The following is a 22,410-nucleotide window of genomic DNA, read 5'->3' as shown; positions in this document are numbered from 1 at the left end:
AAAAAAAAAAAAAAAAAAAGGAATATAAAAACACTTCATAACATTTTCTGTGGAAACTGTGCTATAAATGCCAACTATTGATATGGATACTTTTGGAATTTATTGTATTTTCAAGTTTGGGATTGTTTACCCTTTATTCCACACTAAATTCAGTTCTACATAGACATTTTTTTTTTTTAGATAGGGTCTTATTCTGTTGCCTGAGCTGGAGTGCAGTGGTGCCATCTTGGTTCAGTCCAGCCTCAACCTCCCGGGCTGAAGCATCTTCCTGCCTCAGTCTCCAGAATAGTTGGGACTACAGGTATATGCCACTACACCCGGCTCATTTTGTATTTTTTGTAGAGATGGGGTCTTGCCATCTTGCCCAGGCTGGTCTCAAACTCCTGGGCTCAAGGGATCCACCTGCTTTGTCCTCCCAAATACTCAGATTACAGGACTATAACATTTTAAGATTCCTTTTCTGCTTTTAACTAACCACCACAGTATCTTTCACAAATAGCTTTAGGACCCCTGTTGAAATGAATGTTTTACTTGAGAACATGAACCATTTTCTGCATAAAACGTATCAGGACTATTTCTACACTATTTTTAAAAATCCATAGAAATCACAAGCTTTGTCCATAACGTGTCACTACAACTGTTTGAAAGTTGACATTGTAACACATGCATACCCTTTTTAAAAATCTGTATTATCAACTTAAAGGAAGAAGCTGAGGCACAAAATGTGATTTCAAAGAGTTTACTTGAGTCAAAATATAATTTTAAAGAGTTTCCTTGAGGATAGCTGCTTGGGAAACATTTCCAAGTTGCCTTAAGAAGTGCTCTATTCAGCCTTTGTTACTAGCAGGTTTTTAAAGGGAACAGGGACAGGAGTCCACAGATACAAAGTTGTTTGACAGGAATTCTCATTAATTTACAGAATTAGCATTGATTAGTCATTGACTGTACATTTTTGGACTATAGGCTATGAGTTATGGCATCCAGTGTATGGCATTGTCAGGTTAATTTATGGCTACTTGATGTCAGTAAGTCTAGAGCCCAAATAGCAACTGGCTTCAAGTGGTGATTACTTAACTCAAGATGGGGAGTGACATGTGATTGCTGTCGAATATCAAAGCCTCTTTCATCCTGATAACTTAAAGGGGGCTTGCATTCCTGAGGTAAAGTTTCTTTTCTTTCCAGTATAAATTGACTTTTGCTGTGTTCCTGAATTAGTAGTTTTAATTTATCAAATACATATAGATTTTTACTTTTTGGCACTGCATTGACGTAAACATTAACTCAGAACTACCTACACATTCTACATTTTTTCTTCTTCAATATGTAATTACAGAGAATCCATCATTTGCAAGGCAATATGAAAGATATAAAACCCATGAGCAAAGTGGAGCCCTCCAGTAAGTTCCCTCCAGCAAAACCTCATAAGTGCCTCAATATCCCATTCTCTAATACTTTTGATGCATATTCTGTTCCCACTTTTGGAAACTTCTTCATGCTCCCCTTTTCCAGTTTCTAATCATCCTTTTAAAAATTCTTCCTTTAAGAAAATCTCCTTCAAATGCCTTCACTGGCTCAGTCCAGCCTGGACGTCCCATTGGAGCCATCATAATGCCTCCTCTTCTGGGAGGGAGTATAGTATCATGCCTGACAGCTGAGCTCCAGAGTCAGACATCCTGAGTTCCCATATGGGCTCTGCTATTTACTATACGGTCATGGGCAGGGCTTTTTGTTTCTTTGGTTGGTTGGCTTTTGGTTTTTGGTTTTTGGTTTTTTTGCACTGCAATCTCAGTGCAAAACAAAAACAAACAGGGAGGTTAAGCAATTTGCCCAGGGATTTTTTTGTCTCAATCTCAGCTTTGACAACATTGAATAATACTGTGGTCCACTCTTTGGGTTTGCTCTGTGATTTAAATTTGTTAATACAGGCCAGGTGTGGTGGCTCACGCCTGTAATCCCAGCACTTTGGGAGGCCAAGGCAGGCAGATCTTTTAAACTCAGGAGCTCGAGACCATCCTGGGTAATATGGTGAAACCCTGTCTCTACTAAAAATACAAAAGTATTAGCCAAGCACGGTGGCATGCTCATGTAGTCCCAGCTACTTGGGGGGCTGAGACAGGAGGATCACATGAGCCTGGGAGGCAGTTACAGTGAGCTCTGATGGAGCCACTGTACTCCAGCCTGGGTAACAGAGCTAAACCCTTTCTCAGTAAATAAATAAGTAAATTTTTAAACATGTATAAAGCCCTTAGAGGCCTGGGACTAGCATAGGAAGGGCTAAATAGTTGTTAGCTATTTTCTGTTTTCTTATATCCCCATTAAAGGACACATTATTTATTTATTTAGAGACAGAGTTTCACTCTTGTTGCCTAGGCTGGAGTACAATGGTGCAATCTTGGCTCACTGCAACCTCCGCCTCCTGGGTTCAAGCGATTCTCCTGCCTCAGTCTCCCAAGTAGCTGAGATTACAGGTGCCTGTCACCAAGCCCAGCTAATTTTTTTTTTTTTTTTTAGTAGAGACAGTGTTTCACCATGTTGGCCAGGCTGGTCTCAAACTCCTGACCTCAGGTGATCCACCTGCCTTGGCCTCCCAAAGTACTGGGATTACAGGCATGAGGCACCACACCAGTCCCAGACAACAAATTCTGAGGGTATGGGTTGGGTGCGGTGGCTCACACCTATAATTCCTGCACTTTGGAAGGCTGAGGTGGGCAGATCACTTGAGGTCAAGAGTTTGAGACCAGCCTAGACAACATGGAGAAACACCATTACTAAAAATACAAAAATTAGCTGAACCTGGTAGTACACACCTGTAATTCCAGCTACTCAGGAGGCTGAGACAGAAGAATCACTTGAACCTGGGAGGGGAGGCTGCAGTCGAGATCATGCCATTGCACTCTAGCCTGGGTGACAGAGCAAGACCCTATCTCAAAATAAAAGTTCTTTGAGGGTAGGAACTGCTTTTTGTCCTCACATTTCTTAGACCTAGCATAGCACCTTGGATGTTGAAAGTGGTGAAAGAACAGGCTATGTAAGGTACCACTATTAGCTAACTTTTTCCTTTAATAACCCTGCAGACTGATCTGCGGGGCTTGTCCTTCCTTTGCCTCTGAATGAAATCTCAAGCAGTTTTCTACTTATTCTCAGATAATGTAATGTCCTCTGATCACTTTAAGTCACACACAAAAAATCTTATTTTCATAAAATGTGCTTTTCAAGCAATAGTCAAAATTTGCAGCTGCATATAATGTAAAAGCTTCTCCCCTCTACCATCTGACACCTGCTATGAGCTGACAGCAGTGGCAAGAAGAGATGGTGTGCTTGATTTCCTTCTTCCTCTGCCTTCTTCCTCTCCCCACAGACTCTAAAGCCATCAGCATATATAATCCAACAGTGGGAGAAACACTTGCTGTCAGTGCAGGCACCATTCCCCAAAGGCAGTCCCAGTCACGGCCTTACAAGCACCAGTCTCTGTGCTCTGTATATGCCAAACATCAAGGTCTCAATCAGAGTGGTCTCCTTGAAGCCCCTCACACCTGGCTCCATGTCAACAAGACAGAAAATGCCACAGCATTTTAATGATACCTGTCAATTTCCAACTCCAAGCCACTTCAACCTCAACCATTTTAGACCCTCAAAGTGAGTGTGAGGCTAAGTAAGGATCACACAACTGGCCTCATACACACAGTTTCTGCAAATTCAGCATAGCTGGTTTAGCACCTCACTTGGAATGTGGGAACTATTGTTTACTGTCCAGCTTTGGGGGCCTCAGCAGGCAAACAATCATATTAAAACATTTTGTTATACAATCTACTTCTTGCCCAGGATATTCAGCGTAGTATATAAGATGTTTCTTATCATTTGTGAGTTTGATTTCCTGAAGCAACTGCTTTAAAAAAGAACACTTATATGGAATATAAGATCACCTATGTTTTTAACAAGGCAGGTTGTAGCTATTCAATAAATGTTACCAAATAAATGAATGAATCAATGACTGAATAGGAGGAGAATGATATATTCTAGAAGAGAATTTAATCTTTGTCCACTGACACTTCAAAGGCACTTGAAGCCTTGGCACGAGAGGCAGTCTAGTCCTCAAAGCTGCTGGGCTTCCCGTTCGGATTCTTTGTCAATACATCATCTCATCTGTGGTTCTGACCATCACTGGCCTCATCACAATTGTTTCCTCTGTCACTTCCCACAATTTTCATTGTTGCTGCTGCTGCTATAAACACCCTTGCTTCCATTATTCTATCATTCTTAGTTTATGTGAATCCATGGTTTATGTCTGTTCTCACACTGCTAATGAAGACACACTCAAAACTGGGCAATTTCCAAAGGAAAGAAGTGTAATTGACTCACAGTTCCACATGGCTCTAGAGGCCTCACAATCCTGGCAGAAGCAAAGGAAGAGCAAAGTCATGTCTTACACAGTGGACAGCAAGAGAGAGCATGTCCAGGGGATGTCCCCTTCCTAAAACCATCATATCTCATGAGACTTATTCACTATCAGGAGAACAACATGGGAAAGACCTGCCCCCGTGATTCATTTTCCTCCCACTAAGTCTCTCCCATGACACGTGGGAATTATGGGAGCTACAATTCAAGATCTGGGCGGGGACACAGCCAAACCATGTGAGTCTTTTATGTCTGCCAAGGAGATAATCGCCAAAAATAAATCAAAAGAAGGAAAATTTGTAGTCTCCCTTACATATGTAAATATCATCATAGCTGTGTTTCTATGGACAGATTATTAGGAGCTTCATGAAAGATCAATCAGAAACAAGTATAAATAAGAATAAAACACAAATAAGCATACCACATGGCAACACATCAAGCATATAATAAAGTATAAAGTATAAGTAACATGAACTTAAATCACAGGAATTATTACTTCCTTTGCAAAAGAACTTACCACAGAATTTCTCCCATAGAAAATTTTGATTGAATCAAAATTTAATGTGTAAACATATTATATACACAAATCACTTTCTGATAGAATATATCTATTGGGCAAAATAATATGCATCAACAATCTACTTTTTTTGTTTGTTCAAGATCCTTATTCATTATCCAAAAGAAGATGTCAAGTAGGTATTTAGATACAAGTGTAGTGGCCCTGGGAGAAATCACAGATGGATATAATATTTAATATAGATGGACTAGAAACAATCTACTTCTTGACCAGGATGTTCAGCATAGTATACAATAAGAATACACTTATTTTTTGTGAGTTTGATTTCCAGAAGCAACTGTTTTAAAAGGGGCACACTCGTATGGAATACAAGATTTCCTATGTTTTTAACAAGGCAGGTTGTACTAAATCCACATCTGGACTCACAGCATCCCAGGGGAGAGGGAGGTTATATGCTTCTTCTACTTCCTGCCACTAGCAGCATAAACAAAGGGCTGCCATCGTTGTGGAAATTCCCTTTTTCCACAGACCTATCCCTGCATAGTGGGAAATTATAGCTTTAGATGTTTCAGACTTTCTGATCCTTCACTCCTCTCAGGAATTCATAAGTTTAAAGGTCAGATCCTGCATAGTCAAGAATACAAGATCCCAGAAGTCTTTCAGGGCAAGCGTGTCTTGGTGATCGGTCTTGGGAACACTGGAGGAGATGTTGCTGTGGAACTCAGTCGAACAGCAGCTCAGGTACTGAATTAATGCCCCTAATCCCATCATCAGTTATGGTGGCTGGAAAGAAGTATTCAAGACTATAAAGTACATTGGCCAATTGCTAAATTATGCAGACACAGAATAAGTGAAAGAAATAAAATCCTGAAAATCCTTAAAGCCACTCACAATCCTTTCTGAACTATTTAAAAAGCCACACTACAAAACTGAACCATCTCCAAGAAGGGTCTAGGAAAACTGTGTGAATGCCAGACCTCTAAGCATTTTTTGGAAGTGCTTCTTCAGAAACAAGACCATATGGGCAAATTGCTTCACCCAGGTCAATTATCTTTTTTTTACACTCTCCCTTTGTCATTCTGGCAAAATCACTAAGTGAATAGAAAGAGATCATTTTCCTGAATGTTTCTAAGTTCTCTACTAAAAGTCAGATTTGTACCTTCTTTTGATATAAAAGCAACCCTTGCACAACAAGTACACATAATGATTTAGAAAGTCTAACCCCAGATTCACAAATTAGAAATCTATTCCACTTCAGCGTAAATTATAGGACAATGATTAGATCTGGAAAGAATTGAGTTTTATTTGAAAATCAGTTAAAATTGCTTTTCCATACCTTCAATTTAAATTTTATCTTACTTACATGTAAAAAATTGCCAGATTCATTCCATGTATCTACAAATATTATACTTCTATATTTATAATGCTATAAACATAGTAAAATATTTAAGAGATACACAAATCTAGTAAAGTGATTTTGAGAATAATGACAGCAACGGGAACAGATACTCATATGTAGATCTATGTACAAATTCACCAATCCTCTATTGCTATAAGACCAGATTGAAATAATACCATTTGAAACGCATTTAAGAAAAATACTACAAAATGATGGATATATATTTATCCTTCTTGCCTTACTTTTTAGGTACTTCTCAGTACTAGAACTGGTACCTGGGTTTTTGGGCGCTCTTCAGATTGGGGCTATCCTTATAATATGATGGTTACAAGAAGATGCTATAGTTTTATTGCACAAGTTCTGCCTTCACGTTTTCTAAACTGGATTCAAGAGAGAAAGTTGAATAAGAGATTTAATCATGAGGATTATGGATTAAGTATTACAAAAGGGTACTTAAATTTTTTTTATTAGTAGAAAAATTATTAAATCAATACTTCTCATTATAATTTATTCACAATTCAAAATGTCCAATAATTCTAACATTGCCTTTGTTTATTCTACTCTAAATCTATTTCCCTAACACAATGTCCATCAGGTACCATAGCAGTTCTCGAAATAGCATATTCTCTTTCTGGTAGCAAAAGTAGTGATTCATGAGGCTGGAAGAAAAAAAAGATGAAAAATTTCATTTCCTGCTATTACAAAAATCACACGTTTTTGTTGTTGTTGTTGTTGTTGGGGTTTTTTGTGTTGTTGGTGGTGGTGGTATTTTTGAGACAGGGTTTTACTCCCACCACCCAGGCTAGAGTTCAATGGTGTGATTTGTATTCACTGCAACCTCTGCCTTCTGGGCTCAAGCAATTCTTCTGCCTTAGCCTCCCAAGTAGGTAGGACTACAGGCACAGGCCACCTTGCCCAGCTAATTTTTGTATTTTTAGTAGAGACGGGGTTTCGCCATGTTGGCCAGGCTGGTTTTGAACTCCTGGTCTCAAGTGATCAACCTGCCTCGGCCTCCCAAAGTGCTGGGATTACAGAAGTAAGCCACCCCACCCAGCCGGAATGGTATATTTTAATATACATCTGTATAGAGTTGCATATCAGCAAGTAAAAGAAAGCCTCTGAAAAGCATATAAAGTCATTACAGGTGATTTTTATTATATACTTGACCCAAATATTTTTCTTTGGTAAGATATTGTTTTTTGTTTTGTTTCATTTTTTGTTTATCCTTGAGATGTCTTTTAACTTATGAGGAAAACTACTGGCAAAGGATGATTTGATATGGAAATTTTATAAAGACATTATGTTTGATATGATTAGGTAGAATGATATTCACAATGAAAATATTTATCAGTAAAAACAGATTCAGGACCCTTTTTATTTATTTATTTATTTTTTTTGAGATGGAGTCTCACTCTGTTGCTCAAGCTAGAATGCAGTGGTGCGATCTTGACTCACTGCAACTTCTGTCCCCACAAGTTCAAGTGATTCTCCTGCCTCAGCCTCCCAAATAGCTGGGACTACAGGTGCGGGCCACCATGCTCAGCTAATTTTTTATATTAAATTTTTATTTAAAGGGTTCTTTGCTAATTTCCTCTTTGCCTGTCATTCCCTAGAGGCCTAGGTAGTGTGAGACCCAAAATTGATCATCAAATGGACTGTTGTATATTCTGTGCTGACACTAGGAGAAAAGCATTGCTCCAGAAATTAGTTCCAAGACTGAGAGAGTTTTGAGCCTCAAGCAAGAAGGTGTAGGTTTAGTCATTTTCCACATGCCTTCTACTGAGAGCAGAAAAACAAACCATGTTATAAACATGCTAAGTCAAGTAAATGACTTTGAATTAGATATTGGTCAATTCACTTCCCTAGATCGGCAGGTAATTTCCCTTAATTGACTAAATAAAACTTTTGCTGAAGTTTCTCATAAAAATAACTACAGTGAATAATTTTCTCCTGTGTGTCAAAGGAAACAAGCAAAATTCATTGTGAATGATGAGCTGCCAAGCTGTATCCTCTGTGGGTCAATCACTATAAAAACCAGCGTGATGGAATTTACAGAAACCTCTGCTGTCTTTGAAGACAGGACAGTGGAAGAAAACATTGATGTTGTGATCTTCACTACAGGATATACATTTTCTTTTCCCTTTTTTGAAGAACCTCTTAAAAGCCTCTGTACAAAGAAGATATTTCTATACAAGAACGTCTTTCCCTTAAACCTGGAGAGGGCAACATTAGCCATCGTAGGCCTTTTAAGCCTTAAAGGATCCATCTTATCAGGCACAGAGCTCCAAGCACGATGGGCCACAAGAGTATTCAAAGGTACCTTGACTCTACTGAAATCCCTCTCTTTGAATCTTAAAATTGGTGCCCTGCCAGTTAGCTAAAATCAAACAGATGTGAGCTAAGGTAACAAAATATTTTTTAAATTAATGTACAATTAATTGCATATGTTTGTAATATGATGGATGTGCTATGTCACTTAATGTAACTAAGTAGGAAAAGAGATTTTGGCTCTGTGGATGAGATAACTTTGGACAACAGAATATAATTAAATTTCTCAGATTACCTGAAATTATTGGAAGATTCATGATCCTATTCTAGCCTAGTCTAATCTATTTACTCCTAAATCTTTTCATTTAGCACTAGAAGTATAATTTTATATTGCTTCCAAAGAAAGATATTGGAATAATACACACTGTGAATAAAGTTGAGATTAGAGGGCCATAAAAATATTTTAGACACTGGAAACTACTTTCTGTTAATTATGCAATAAAAGCATAGATGCTGGAATGAGAGCTACCAAGTTCCAATTCCAACTTTGAAATTCTTTAGCTTTGCAAGAACCCTTCTAAATTTCAACCCCTTCATCTGTAAAATGGGGATAATAAATCCTCTGTCACAAGAATTTTGTAAAATGGATAGTATCTACAAAGCAATTAACACAGTACTTGACATATAACAAATGCTTATTAAGTGACGGGGTTTCTCTGACCACTGCTATTGCTATCATACCTCTAAAGTAGGGCAAACTTTAGATTAGTAAGCATTTTAGTTTTTAAAGAACTGCAGTTTTATTATTTTTAAATATAAACAGCCATAGCAATTAGGCCAGTCAACTATCCTGTAGAAGAATTCTGTTCTTTTTTTTTTCTTTATATATATATATATATATATATATGTATATATATATATATATATATATATATTTTTTTTTTTTTAAAGACAGGGTTTCACCATGTTGGTCAGGCTGGTCTTGAACTCCTGACCTCAGGTGATCTGCCTGCCTTGACCTCCAAAGTGCTTGGATTACAGGCATGAGCCACCGTGCCTGGCCTAGAATTCTGTTCTTAATGAATAAAAACAATCACCAACAACTTATAAATAGCATACAACATGGTATTAGGTAGTGATGACTCCTATCACACTGTAGAAATATAATAAATATCAATTGCACTTAAAAACCATATGGTCTCCTAAGTTGGCAAAAAATGTTATTTGAATGGGGGAAGGGGAATGAAGGCAGTTTGAAAATCTCATTTTACTTACATTACACAAAAAATTCTACAACCCTTCAGTAAATTTCTGTTTTTTTAAGGCCAATTAAAGTGCTTTCACAGCATTATCCAATTACATTAAAACTACAGAAGACTTAATTCAGTACCTGGTTTTTTAAAGTATTTTATGGGGAGCTCCAAAATGGTTATTAGAATGATAAAGCTGACAACAAAAGTCGTTTAGTTCACACCGTAGGAGTAACGGCATGCTTCTCCCGAGAACTTCCAAAAAGCAATCTAGGAACCGCCAATTAAACTCTTGCTAGTTTTTTGGAGGATAAAGTGACCCTAGTGGAAAGCAATCCACAGAGCTTAGTCAGGCCTATCTTGTGTGGAGAGTAAACCCACACCCTGGGCCAGCACTTGGTACCTGACAAGGGCAGGACTGGCCAGAATGGGATGGCAAACAGGGTAGACTAACAAGGGTCACAGGTGGCCTGAGGTGGGTAGGGACAGTGAAGGGGCGGGGTTGGGGACAGAGTTTACATTATAAAAGTGACTATGGACGTTCTAGGAACCCAGAGGACAAAATGGGATTTTAGTCTCTGGGGAAGCTGGGCAGCTGCAGAGAATTACCAGGGTGCAAGCTGTTAAGGACAAATAAGGTTTAGAAAAACAGGAAGAGCAGAGTCCAAGTGCTGAGACTGTCTAGACAGGAGATAGGGAATGAGCGGGTCCTTGAAACAAAAGCAGACAGAGCCTGGGTGAGACTGAGAGACTGCAGGGCCCCTTCCACACTTGAGGCTCCTTGTGAAACAAAAATAAAGATGTTCTAAGACAGGGTTATAAAGTGGGGTTTTTTAAGAGACCAGTCCTCACTACATTGCCCAGGCTGGAGTGCAGTAATGTGATCATGGCTCACTGCAGCCTCGATATCCTGGGCTCCAGGGATTCTCCCACCCCAGCCTCCTGAGTAGCTGGAACTATAAGGCCATGCCACCATACTTGGCTAAATTTTTATTTTTTGTAGAGAGAGTGTTGCCAGGCTTGCTATTGTTGCCAGGCTGGTCTTGAACTCTTGGACTCAAGCAGTCCTCCTACCTTGGCCTCCCAAAGTGCTGGGATTACAGGCATGAGCCATTGTGACCAGCCTAAAATGGGGTCATCTTAAGTGTTTACCTCTAACCAACTAATAGCTTTAACACAAACACATACACATACAAGTACAATGTGGGGGCATACATGCAATATAATATAAATCATTTTATTTATACAGTGAAAGCAGATGAAGAGGGACAGTGGGGCCAACTGGCACAGGTGCAGGCATCTGGTGAGCATTGCGCCAGCTGAGAGCTGAGCCACAGAGGCATCTTTTCTCACAATTCTGGCAGTAGAGCACCCTGGTTAAGTGAGCTGGGAGGGGAATTTTACCTCAAGAAAATTATTTTCTGTGCTGCAGTTCCATTCTGAGCTTTAACTATCATGTGTTCTAAAGTTGGAGCAGTGGGAGGCTAGAAATAAGAGGGAGGAGAATTTAAATAAAGGAAAAGCCACATGTGACCTTAGTGTTGTTTGTGATTTTACCCACAGGACTCTGTCAGATACCTCCATCCCAAAAACTGATGATGGAGGCTACTAAAAAGGAACAGCTCATTAAAAGGTATGAAATATAGCTTGCTCTAGGGAAGACTTACAGTGTACTCTGTTACAAAAAAAAAGGATTCAGAGTATAAAAGCCATTCCTAGAGAAGCAGTATGGCAGGTTGGAAATAACTCTGCATTAGGAATCAGAAGAATACATTTTTAGTCCTAACTCTGCCGCCAATCAGACATGTGGCCTTAGACAAGTCATTTGGGGACACCAGGTCTTTTCAGTGGAACACACAGCCTGGCCCCCTGCCGGTGGCAAGCCTGTCTTCACTTAGCCCCAGAAATCTATTGTCTTCACTCTCTTCACCTCTCAGGCTGCCCCTTCTCTGTATTTGCTGGTATCTCTTCCTCACTCCTAAAATTTAATGAGCTCCAAGCTTAGTCCTCAGACCTCTTCTCACTTCTTTTTTTTTTTCTAGAGACAGGGTTTCACCATGTTGGTCAGGCTGGTCGTGAACTCCCGACCTCAAGTGATCCGCCCACCTCGGCCTCCCAAAGTGCTGGGATTATAGGCGTGAGCCACTGCGCCCGGCCATTCTTCTCACTTCTATTTACACCCACTCCCAGGTGGCCTCATCCAGGCCTGAGGCTTTAAATATTATCACATACTCATGGCTCTCAAACTTCCCCAGCACTACTCCTAATCCCACTCCCTCTAGAGAGCTCCACTTAGATATTTAATACGTGTCTCAAATTTAATGTCTAAAAATGAACTCTTGACCCCCTCCATCCCCCATCTGCCCTGTCAGTAGGCTGATCTGAGACCTTTCCCCATCTCAGTTCATGGTTACTCATTCCAGTTGTTCAAAACCAAAGTCAGTGAAAAACCTTGGAATAATCCTTTTCTCTTCTTTGTTTCTCACACCCCATATCAGCAAGTACTGTCAGCTCCTACTTGCCAAATGAATCCCGAATTCAGACACTTCTCACTACCCCTGCTGCTACCACTGTAGACCAGACCACCAACATCTCTCATCAGGACACTTGCTGCCACCCCTTACCTGGTCGCCCTCCATCCACTCTATTCTACAGTCTAGGCTTGTCACAGCATCGAGAGTGAGCCACATCACATTGCCCTTCTACTCAAAAGCCTCCAGTTACTTCCTTTTTACTCCCAGAAGCCTCCCTGCAGCCTCTGAGGCTCATAGCACACCCAACTATTTGTATGCCCTCACTGCTCTCCCATCTCATCTGTGCTGCTTCAGACACTCCAACCTCCTCCCTGTTCTTCAAACATACCAAGCCTAAGCCCCTCAGAACCTTTACGCTGACTCTTCTGTCTGCCTGGAATGTTCCACCAGACAGCTAAATGTTCAAATACCGCTTATAAGAAAGAAGCCTTCTCTGACAACACTATATGTGACAGCAACCCACCCTGTCTGACCATTGCCTCTCCCCTTTACCCTCCATTCTATTTCTCAGAATGCCCATTATTACCACCTGATATATTATGTATCTACTTAGTGGGGGTTTTCAATAATTTGTTCATTTCCCCCATCAGAATACAGGCTTTTTGACAGCAAGAACTTTATTTTGTTCACTATTGGATCTCCAGCACCTATAATGGTGCCTAGAATGTGAAAGGCACTTAATGTTTATTTATTTATTTAGTCACTGAACGAATGAATGATTGGCATTGGGACATCATGAAAGTGTACTGACAGACATAAGTAAATAAGTAAGTTAACTGGTAGAAATAGGTATGAATAATGCCATCATATTAATATATAATATGCTCATATCTGTGGAAAGTTTAGTCCTTGTATACCAAGTATGGCCCTCTCAACTCATAATTCACACCAATAAAAAATTTAGGTACAGATGATGCTTTCTGGTCATGTTCATTCATTCAATAGCTATTCTATTTGGACTAATCAGACAGTATCCTCACATCAAATCCAAGAACAGAAAACATTACTTAAAGCTTCTCTTCCAACTGCCTCCTTTTGCCATGTCTAGTAAAATTAATTAGCTTCACAGATACCCTCTGTAGACAAACTCCTTAATTTTTTTCTAACATACAAAAACATTCCCAAACATGTTTTGATTCCCCCAAAAAATGTAACAAAATGGTGGTGGGGGGGTCTGATAACTTGAGAAATGCAGGGCAGGGGTGGTTAATGAAAAACATCCATCTTTTTTCCTTCTCAGAGGTGTGATTAAAGACAGCAACAAAGACAAATTGGACTACATTGCCTACATGGATGATATCGCTGCCTGCATAGGCACAAAGCCCAGCATCCCACTTCTGTTCCTCAAGGATCCCAGACTAGCTTGGGAGGTTTTCTTTGGACCATGTACTCCTTACCAGTACCGCCTCATGGGCCCTGGAAAATGGGATGGAGCCAGAAATGCCATCCTGACCCAGTGGGACAGAACACTGAAACCTTTAAAAACTCGAATCGTTCCTGATTCTTCCAAGCCTGCTTCCAAGTCACATTATTTAAAAACCTGGGGAGCACCTGTCCTACTTGCCTCTCTTCTACTTATCTGTAAATATTCATTTTTCTTGAAATTGGTGAGAGATAAACTACAGGACAGAATGTCCCCTTACCTAGTAAGTCTTTGGTGAGGATGAACCTGATTGGTTCTGAGGGCTGCACCACGTTGTGCTAATTCTATCTCCAAATATCTTGTGCATCCCTCTTCAGCTCTCCTTCACAGCTGCTGTAAGCCAAATTCAGGTCTAGCCATCTCTTTTCTAAATTATTGTATTGTCTTCTTCTTTATTTCAGTACCTTCTTTCTTGCCACCCTTTCCAATGCATTTTTTACCCTGCTTCCTCAGTGATTATTCTAAAATAATTATATGTGATATGGTTCGGCTGTATCTCCACCCAAATCTCATCTTGAATTGTAGCTCCCATAATTCCCATGTCATGGGAGGTAATTGAATCATAGGAGCAGGTCTTCCCCCATACTGTTCTCACGGTAGTGAGTAAGTCTCATGAGATCTGATGGTTTTATAAATGAGAGTTCCCTGCACAAGCTCTCTCATGTCTGCCACCATGTAAGATGTGTCTCTGCGCCTTCTTCGCCTTCCACCATGATTGTGAGGCCTCCCCAGCCATGTGGAACTGTGTGTCTGTTAAACCTCCCTTCCTTTATAAACTACCCAGTCTCAAGTATGTCTAGCAGCATGAGAATAGACTAATACAATATGGTTTATTATTCTAAAGTAAATATATGATTTATAAATATACAGGAGCCTCTGATTCCCATGAAGGCCCTGGTAGGACCAAAATGGCAATCAAATTACTTTGTAGAAAAATTTTTTTCTCGGCCGGGCGCGGTGGCTCAAGCCTGTAATCCCAGCACTTTGGGAGGCCGAGGCGGGTGGATCACGAGGTCAAGAGATCAAGACCATCCTGGTCAACATGGTGAAACCCCATCTCTACTAAAAATACAAAACATTAGCTGGGCATGGTGGCGCGTGCCTGTAATCCCAGCTACTCAGGAGGCTGTGGCAGGAGAATCATTTGAACCCAGGAGACAGAGGTTGCAGTAAGCTGAGATCACGTAACTGCACTCCAGCCTGGGTGACAGAGCAAGACTTTATCTCAAAAAAAAAAAAAAAGAAGAGATAATAGTCCAAACTCCTTACCCTAACATAAAGGGCCCTTCATGATCTGAGTCCGTTTGCCCAGGTCAGCAGAATGCCTGTTATTTCAAATCCTCCCATCAGCACTACCAAACTATGAATGGTGTCAGAGCTCCTCCCTTTGTCATCGGCACCCAAATCTATGCCATGCCTGACTGGTGAGCTCCTATTTATCTTTCAAGAGAGCTCAATGCTCTTATTCTGTGCAGCCGTCCCTAAATCCCCAAAGCAGAAATGCTCACCCCTGTGTACCAGCTGCACCTGTGTATGTTCTGGTGCTGCTCTTTTCTTACTATAGTATTGTTTTATTTTTGTCTGTCACCTAACAAATGGTGAGTCCCTGAAAGGAACTGTATCGAGTTCATCTGAAACACTGCCTGATACAAAGCATTGCTAAAGAACTATTTGACGACTTGACAATGGCTCTGCCGGCTGGCACTCTTTATTTACCCTCTTCTACCTACATTCCTCTCTTCCACCAACATGGTACATTACCTCAGCCACCAACAGCTAATGGTAAAAGACAATCCATGTGGCAATTAGAAGAAATAGAACGATGCAATCCAGTACTTGCACAGGAGCCAAGTACACTGGTTAGGAGCACTAACTTGAGAATGAGAACTCAACTCATTAGCTATGAAGTCTTGGCCATGTAACTCAGCCTCTCTAAGACTTAGGGTCCTCATCTGGAAAACAGTGGTTATAATAGTACCTACCTTACTGTGAACATTAGTGAGAAAATGCAGGGTGTTTGGTCCAAGGTAAGTTAACTATTAATAGCTGCAGAATCAGAGGACATTTTCTATTCTCTGAATTAAAGGACCTGCAACTACCGCCAAATCCCGTTCCTTGTTGTGTAATCCGGAGGCATGCCCTTTGCTCTCCCTGGATTCTCTGGCAGCACTTTCCAGTTACAGTCACTTTTGTTGTTGTTGTTGTTGTTGTTGTTGCTGCTGCTGCTGCTAAGCAGAGGTATTTAATGATACATTGGTCTTCACAGAGATGACTACAGAGACTTTTACTCTATAATCCAATAGTATACAACCATGCATCACAGGCCAATTAGCCAGACGTAAAATAAACTAGCTTCTTACCACAACCACCCTATAAACATTGCAATTATTCTCTCCAAAATGAACCTCATCTTACGTGAAAACACCTACTGCCCGGGAACCAGAAACCTAGCTATGTGGCCAAAAGTAAAAACTAAAGGAAAAATTGCAATTCACTGGTCAGTCGGTGAAAGCAAAGAAAATTCAGTGCCCTTCACTGTATTGCTTTGATGGTACTTGTGTTCTTTTTGTACCTCTTCTTCAGCCCACCCATGTTAGTTCGTGGTAGGTTTGAATAAGCCATTCAGAACTTATTCACTTCTTTGGAGCTCACCACAGTGCTAATCTTTTTCCCATCAGCAGCTCTTAACAGACACCACTCTAAAGACTCAAAGTCCACAGCAGAACCTTTCTTTAGAATGCGTTTGGTTCAACCACCAGACTTCATCAAGGTGATACACATGCTACCTGGCAGCTGGCACTTCTGGAGGTGTCTGATCAGCTCCGTGAGGAACTGCTTGCTCTCCAGTAGCACCATCATGGTGACACAAGCTCAGCAATGTCTGCATAAGCCCCTAGCAGTTATAGCCTGAAGCTTCGCCTTAGGATCACTGCTTTGTTCTTGAGTCCCCATAGCCACAGCTGCTAACACCACCGCCACCACTCATGTTCTACCCAGATGGAAACTGTAGACAGTGAGGCAAATATTAGCAAAGCAGAAATTGTTCTCAAGTATTAGGACTGAAACTACTGGTATAACTAGTCAATGTGTCTAGGTTTTTGCCGACAACTTCCCAGTAGAAGCAATACCTAATTCTAAATCTTCAAAAACAACTAAAGGTTTTGTTTAGTTGTCTTCCTACAGAGGCTAAGTCACACAGCCAAGACTTCATAGCTAACAATTTGAGTTCTCATTCTCAAGTTAGTGTTTTGTTTTGTTTTGTTTTTTAATAAAGACGGGGTTTCACCATGTTGGTCAGGCTGCTCTTGAACTCCCGACCTCAGGTGATCCGCCCACCTTGGCCTCCAAAGTGCTTGGATTACAGGCACGAGCCACCACGCCTGGCCTCAAGTTAGTGTTTTTAACCAGTGTACTTGGCTCTTGTGCGAGTACTAGAGTGTATAGTTCTACTTCCTCTAACTGACCCATGGATTGTCATTTACTTATAACATTAGCTGTTGGTGGACTGTTCTTGTTGGTTTGGAAAGCTGACGTAATTTATCATGTTGGCAGAAGACAAGAAACAAAAGACTAACAGGAGCAATGTCGTATTTAAGCTATCTATGTTCTTGAAGGAGAAAGCAGAACTGAGGGCCTAACAAAAGAGGCCCTGCTTTATTAGCTCATCATAACTTAAATCTATAAAGTTGCTATTTTTAATTTGTATGGATTTTCAAGCCAGGCATGGTGGCTCACGTCTGTAATCCCAGCACTTTGGGCAGCCAAATTTCTTGAGCTCAGAGTGAGCTCAGAGTTAGAGACCAGTCTTGGCAACATGATGAAACTCCGTCTGTACCAAAAAAACACAAATTAACCAAGTGTGATGGGGCACACCTGTAGTCTCAGCTACTCAGAAAGCTGAAATAAAAGGATGGCTTGAGCTCGGGAGGTGGAGGTTGCAGTGAGCTTTAATTGCACCCCTGCACTCCAGCCTGGGTGACAGAGTAAGGCCCTGTCTTAAAAAAAAAAAAAAAAATCAGATGATAAATCAAAGACTCACAAAAGTTAAGTAATTTGCCCTGGTACAAAAAGCAAGTAAGAGACGGAACATGGCCGGGCGCGGTGGCTTAAGCCTGTAATCCCAGCACTTTGGGAGGCCGAGGCGGGTGGATCACGAGGTCAAGAGATCGAGACCATCCTGGTCAACACGGTGAAACCCCGTCTCTACTAAAAATACAAAACATTAGCTGGGCATGGTGGCGCGTGCCTGTAATCCCAGCTACTCAGGAGGTTGAGGCAGGAGAATTGCCTGAACCCAGGAGGCGAAGGTTGCGGTGAGCCGAGATCGCGCCATTGCACTCCAGCCTGGGTAACAAGAGTGAAACTCCGTCAAAAAAAAAAAAAAAAGAGAGAGACCAAACATGAATCTGAACCCAAATATATGCAACCCTAAAGCCCAGGATGCCTCACTAGCTGCCTTGAGAGACAACTCCCCTATTTGCCTCTTACTACCTCAATTTGCTCGCATTGAAGCCCCAACCTGGATACCACCTCTTCCAGGAAGCCTTCTTCTCCCTTCCCACTCCTGCTTCCTCTGCACCACTGTACACCTTGAACAGCCTTCTAAATATTTTACTTATCACAGCTCATGACTCAGTTCTCAAGGAACAAATGGTACTAGAAAAAGTCCACTGTAAGTAAGCCTATTTTAAATGAGAATCAAAACTTCTTAGTTAACAGTATGGAAAAAAAATTAGGTTTGGTCAAAACTTCAACTTGAAAAATAAAACCAGAAATTAGGAAAATAGGTTTGCTTTACTGTTTATTTAACCAGGTTAGATTACAATTGGAACTATGTACCAATGGGAACTGCCTAATGGTCTGACATTGTATATGACAGCAAGGTAAAACGTTCTCCACTTCATACAACAAATGTCTCTACTTCCCATTTGACTTTCAAAGCAAGCTTATGATTGTCCTTTTTTAAAAAATATTCGGTCTGTGTCATCCGCCATTTTGTAAGAAGCAAGGTGGCCTCCACGTTTCCTGAGCGCCTTCTTCGCTTCGGCCTCGACCGCCCCTTGACCACAGACATGTCTCGAGATCGGTTCCGGAGTCGCGGCGGTGGCGTTGTGGCTTCCACAGGCGCGGAGGCGGCGGCGGCCGCGGCGACCTCCAGGACTTCCGTTCCCCGCCGCCCCGCATGAGCCTCAACCAGGAGCGCGGCCCGATGGGTCCCGGCCAGGGCCAGAGCGCTGCTAAGCCTCCGTCCGATCCCGCCACCGCATCCACACCAACAGCAGCAACAGACACCGCCGCGGCCGCCGCCGCCGCAGCAGCCGCCGCCTCAGCCGCCGCCACCTCAGCAGCCGCCGCCGCAGCAGCCGCCACCGCAGCAGTCGCCGCCGCATCCACAGCCGCATCAAGCAGCCGCCGCCGCCGCCACCGGCGCAGGACTCCTCCACGCCCGTGGCTGCTCGGGGACCCGGCCCCGCTCCCGGAGTAGGCAGCGCGTCGCCAGCCTCCAGCTCGGCCCCGCCCGCCACTCCGCCTACCTCGGGGGCCCGGCCAGGGTCCCGGCCAGGCCCGACCCCGCCGCCCGCAGTCACCTCGGCCCACCTCTGGGACACCGCCACGCACCCCGCCTTACCACACCTCCTCAGGCCGGAGGCCCGGGCCGGGGGCCGCGGCCGAAGCAGAGCCCAGGCCCGGGCGGTCCCAAGGGCGGCAAAATGCCTGACGGCCCGAAGCCAGGTGGCGGCCCAGGCCTAAGCACTCTCGGCGGCCACCCCAAGCCGCGGCAACGAGGCGGTGGGGAGCCCCGCGGGGGCCACCTGCATCACCCGCCCTGCCACCGGCAGCACCACCAGGGTCCCTGGCCCAGCGGGCCGGGCGGCAGCAGCCAGGGGAAGGTCTCGGACTTGGAGAGGTTTAAAGCCAACTCATCTCTCTTGAGGAGGCCTGGAGAGAAAACTTACACACAGCGATGTCGGTTGTTGGGAGTCTACCTACTCATATCACGGAGGATGAATCAAAAGACTATTTGCTAAATATGGAGAACCAGGAGAAGTTTTTATCAACAAGGCAAAGAATTCGGATTTATTAAGCTTGAATCTAGAGCTTTGGTGAAATTGCCAAAGCTGAACTCAGTGATACACCCATGGGAGGCAGACAGCTTTGAGTTTGCTTTGCCACACCTGCTGCTACCCTTTCTGTTCCTAATCTTTCAACTTACATTTCCAATGAACTGTTGGAAGAAGCCTTTAGCCAGTTTGATCCTATTGAAAGAGCGGCTGGCCGGGCGCGGTGGCTCAAGCCTGTAATCCCAGCACTTTGGGAGAACGAGGCGGGTGGATCACGAGGTCAAGAAATCAAGACCATCCTGGTCAACATGGTGAAACCCCGTCTCTACTAAAACTACAAAAAATTAGCTGGGCATGGTGGCGCATGCCTGTAGTCCCAGCTACTCAGGAGGCTGAGGCAGGAGAATTGCCTGAACCCAGGAGGCGGAGGTTGCGGTGAGCCGAGATCACGCCATTGCACTCCAGCCTGGGTAACAAGAGCGAAACTCCGTCTCAAAAAAAATAAAAAAAAAGAAAAGAAAGAAAGAAAGGGCGGCTGTAATAGTGGATGATCGTGGAAGATCTACAGGGAAAGGCATTGTTGAATTTGCTTCTAAACCAGCAGCAATAAAGGCATTTGAACGATGCCGTGAAGATGTTTTCTTTCTGACAACTACTCCCGGTCCAGTCATTGTAGAGCCACTTAACAACTGATGAAGATGGTCTTCCTGAAAAACTTGCCCAGAAGAATCCAATGTATCAAAAGGAGAGAGAAACCCCTCCTCATTTTGCCCAGCATGGCACATTTGAGTATGAGTATTCTCAGCGATGGAAGTCTTTGGATGAAATGGAAAAACAGCAAAGGGAACAAGTTGAAAAAAACATGTAGGATGCAAAAGACAGATTGGAAAGTGAAATGGAAAATACCTATCATGAACATCAGGCAAATCTTTTGCACCAATATCTGATGAGACGACAGGAAAAATTAAGACGTGTGGAAGAGCTTCACAATAAAGAAATGCAGAAACGTAAAGAAACGCAATTGAGGCAAGAGAAGGAACGACGTAGAAGAGAGTAAAAGATGATGATTCGTCAACATGAGATGAAAGAACAAATGAGGCGCCAAAGAGAGGAAAGTTACAGCCGAATGGGCTACATGGATCCAAGAGAAAGAGACATGAGAATGGGTGGTGGAGGAACAATGAACATGAGAGATCCCTATGTTTCAGGAGGCCAGAAATTTCCACCTCTAGGTGGTGGTGGTGGCATAGGTTATGAATCTAATCCTGGAGTTCCACCAGCAACCATGAGTGGTTCCATCATGGGAAGTGACATGCATAGTGAGCACATTGGGCAGGGAGGTGTGGAGCCTGTGAGTGGACAGGGTCCTAGAGGAATGGGGCCTGGAACTCCAACAGGATATGGTAGAGGGAGAGAAGAGGCCCAAACAAAAAACCCTGATTTTAGACGTGATATCTAGGCTTTCATTCCAGTTTGTTTTTGTCTTTTGTTTAGATACCAATCTTTTAAATTCTTGCATTTTGGTAAGAAAGCTACCTTTGTGCTCACTTCGGCAGCACATATACTAAAATTGGAAAGATACAGAGAAGATTAGTATGGCCCCTGCGCAAGGATGACACGCAAATTCGTGAAGCGTTCCATATTTTTTAAAAATAAAAATTAAAAAAAAAAAAAGAAGAAAGCTACCTTTTTATGGATGTTAGCAGTTTGTTGACCTAATATTTGTAAATGGTCTGTTTGGGCAGGTAAAATTATGTAATGCAGTGTTTGAAACAGGATTTTTTTTTTCCTTTTTATTTCCTTTTTTTTCTTTTTTACTGAATAATGCCTCTTAAGTTATGGCAGGGTACTTTGTGCCACTGAATTTCCAAAGTGTACCAATTCCTTCAAATAAATAGAAAAATAGTTATTTAAAAAACCAATTGTCATTGGTTTTGCCAAGTAACTCAAATTTTAATTCTTTTATATTTACATCATTCTCTTTTGAATTTCCTGTCTTGTCATTATGCTTGCCAATTCTATCTCATTCTTATTTTTCCTTGTTTTTTTTAGACAGAGTCTCGCTCTATCACCAGGCTGGAGTGCAGTGGCGCAATCCTGGCTCACTGCAACCTCCGCCTCCTGGTTTCAAGCAATTCTCCTGCCTCAGCCTCCTGAGTAGCTGGGACTATAGGCATGCACCACCACGCACGGCTAATTTTTTGTATTTTTAGTAGAGACGGGGTTTCACTATGTTGGCCAGGCTGGTCTCGATTTGTTGACCTCGTGATCCACCTGCCTCGGCCTCCCAAAGTGCTGGGATTACAGGCGTGAGCCACCACGCCCGGCAAGTCATTTTCTTATATTTCTTACATGATTTAACTCTGCAGTATCTAGATTTGCCAATGGCTTAGCAGTTCTCCAGTATTACCGTCATCAACTTCATAACATTTTTCTTAGCTATAGGTGATATTGTTTGGCCGTATCCCCTCCCAAATCTCATCTTGAATGGTAACTCCACAGTTCTCACATGTTGCGGGAGGAGCCTGGTAGGAGGTGACTGGATTATGGGAGTGGGTCTTT

General features: G+C 42.3%; 1 protein-coding gene, 1 non-coding gene and 1 pseudogene across 3 annotated transcripts in view; all 3 read left to right on the top strand.

The window, feature by feature from the left end:
- FMO4 (flavin containing dimethylaniline monoxygenase 4) overlaps positions 1-14,273 on the top strand; it is a 27,499-nt gene extending 13,226 nt beyond the window's left edge. The window contains exons 6-10 of the mRNA XM_017530031.2: positions 5,511-5,653; positions 6,561-6,760; positions 8,275-8,627; positions 11,393-11,462; positions 13,604-14,273. Of these exons, the coding sequence (XP_017385520.1) occupies positions 5,511-5,653; positions 6,561-6,760; positions 8,275-8,627; positions 11,393-11,462; positions 13,604-14,024 (1,187 nt within the window). The 3' untranslated portion in view covers positions 14,025-14,273. The remainder of the gene's footprint in view (positions 1-5,510; positions 5,654-6,560; positions 6,761-8,274; positions 8,628-11,392; positions 11,463-13,603) is intronic.
- Positions 14,274-18,757: 4,484 nt separating this feature from the next.
- Positions 18,758-21,345, top strand: LOC108305397 (annotated as a pseudogene). The gene is made up of 2 exons (XR_001825709.2): positions 18,758-20,071; positions 20,379-21,345. The product of XR_001825709.2 is annotated as a splicing factor, proline- and glutamine-rich-like (transcript).
- Positions 21,346-21,388: 43 nt separating this feature from the next.
- On the top strand, positions 21,389-21,495 carry LOC119471468. The gene has a single exon (XR_005200541.1). It is a non-coding gene; the product is annotated as a U6 spliceosomal RNA (small nuclear RNA).
- The last annotated feature ends 915 nt before the right edge of the window (positions 21,496-22,410 follow it).

This window comes from Cebus imitator, unplaced genomic scaffold (genome assembly GCF_001604975.1).
Source record: "Cebus imitator isolate Cc_AM_T3 unplaced genomic scaffold, Cebus_imitator-1.0 Scaffold62, whole genome shotgun sequence".
In the NCBI taxonomy this organism is placed as follows: Eukaryota; Metazoa; Chordata; class Mammalia; order Primates; family Cebidae; genus Cebus; species Cebus imitator.
This window is presented reverse-complemented; position numbering and strand designations above follow the sequence as displayed.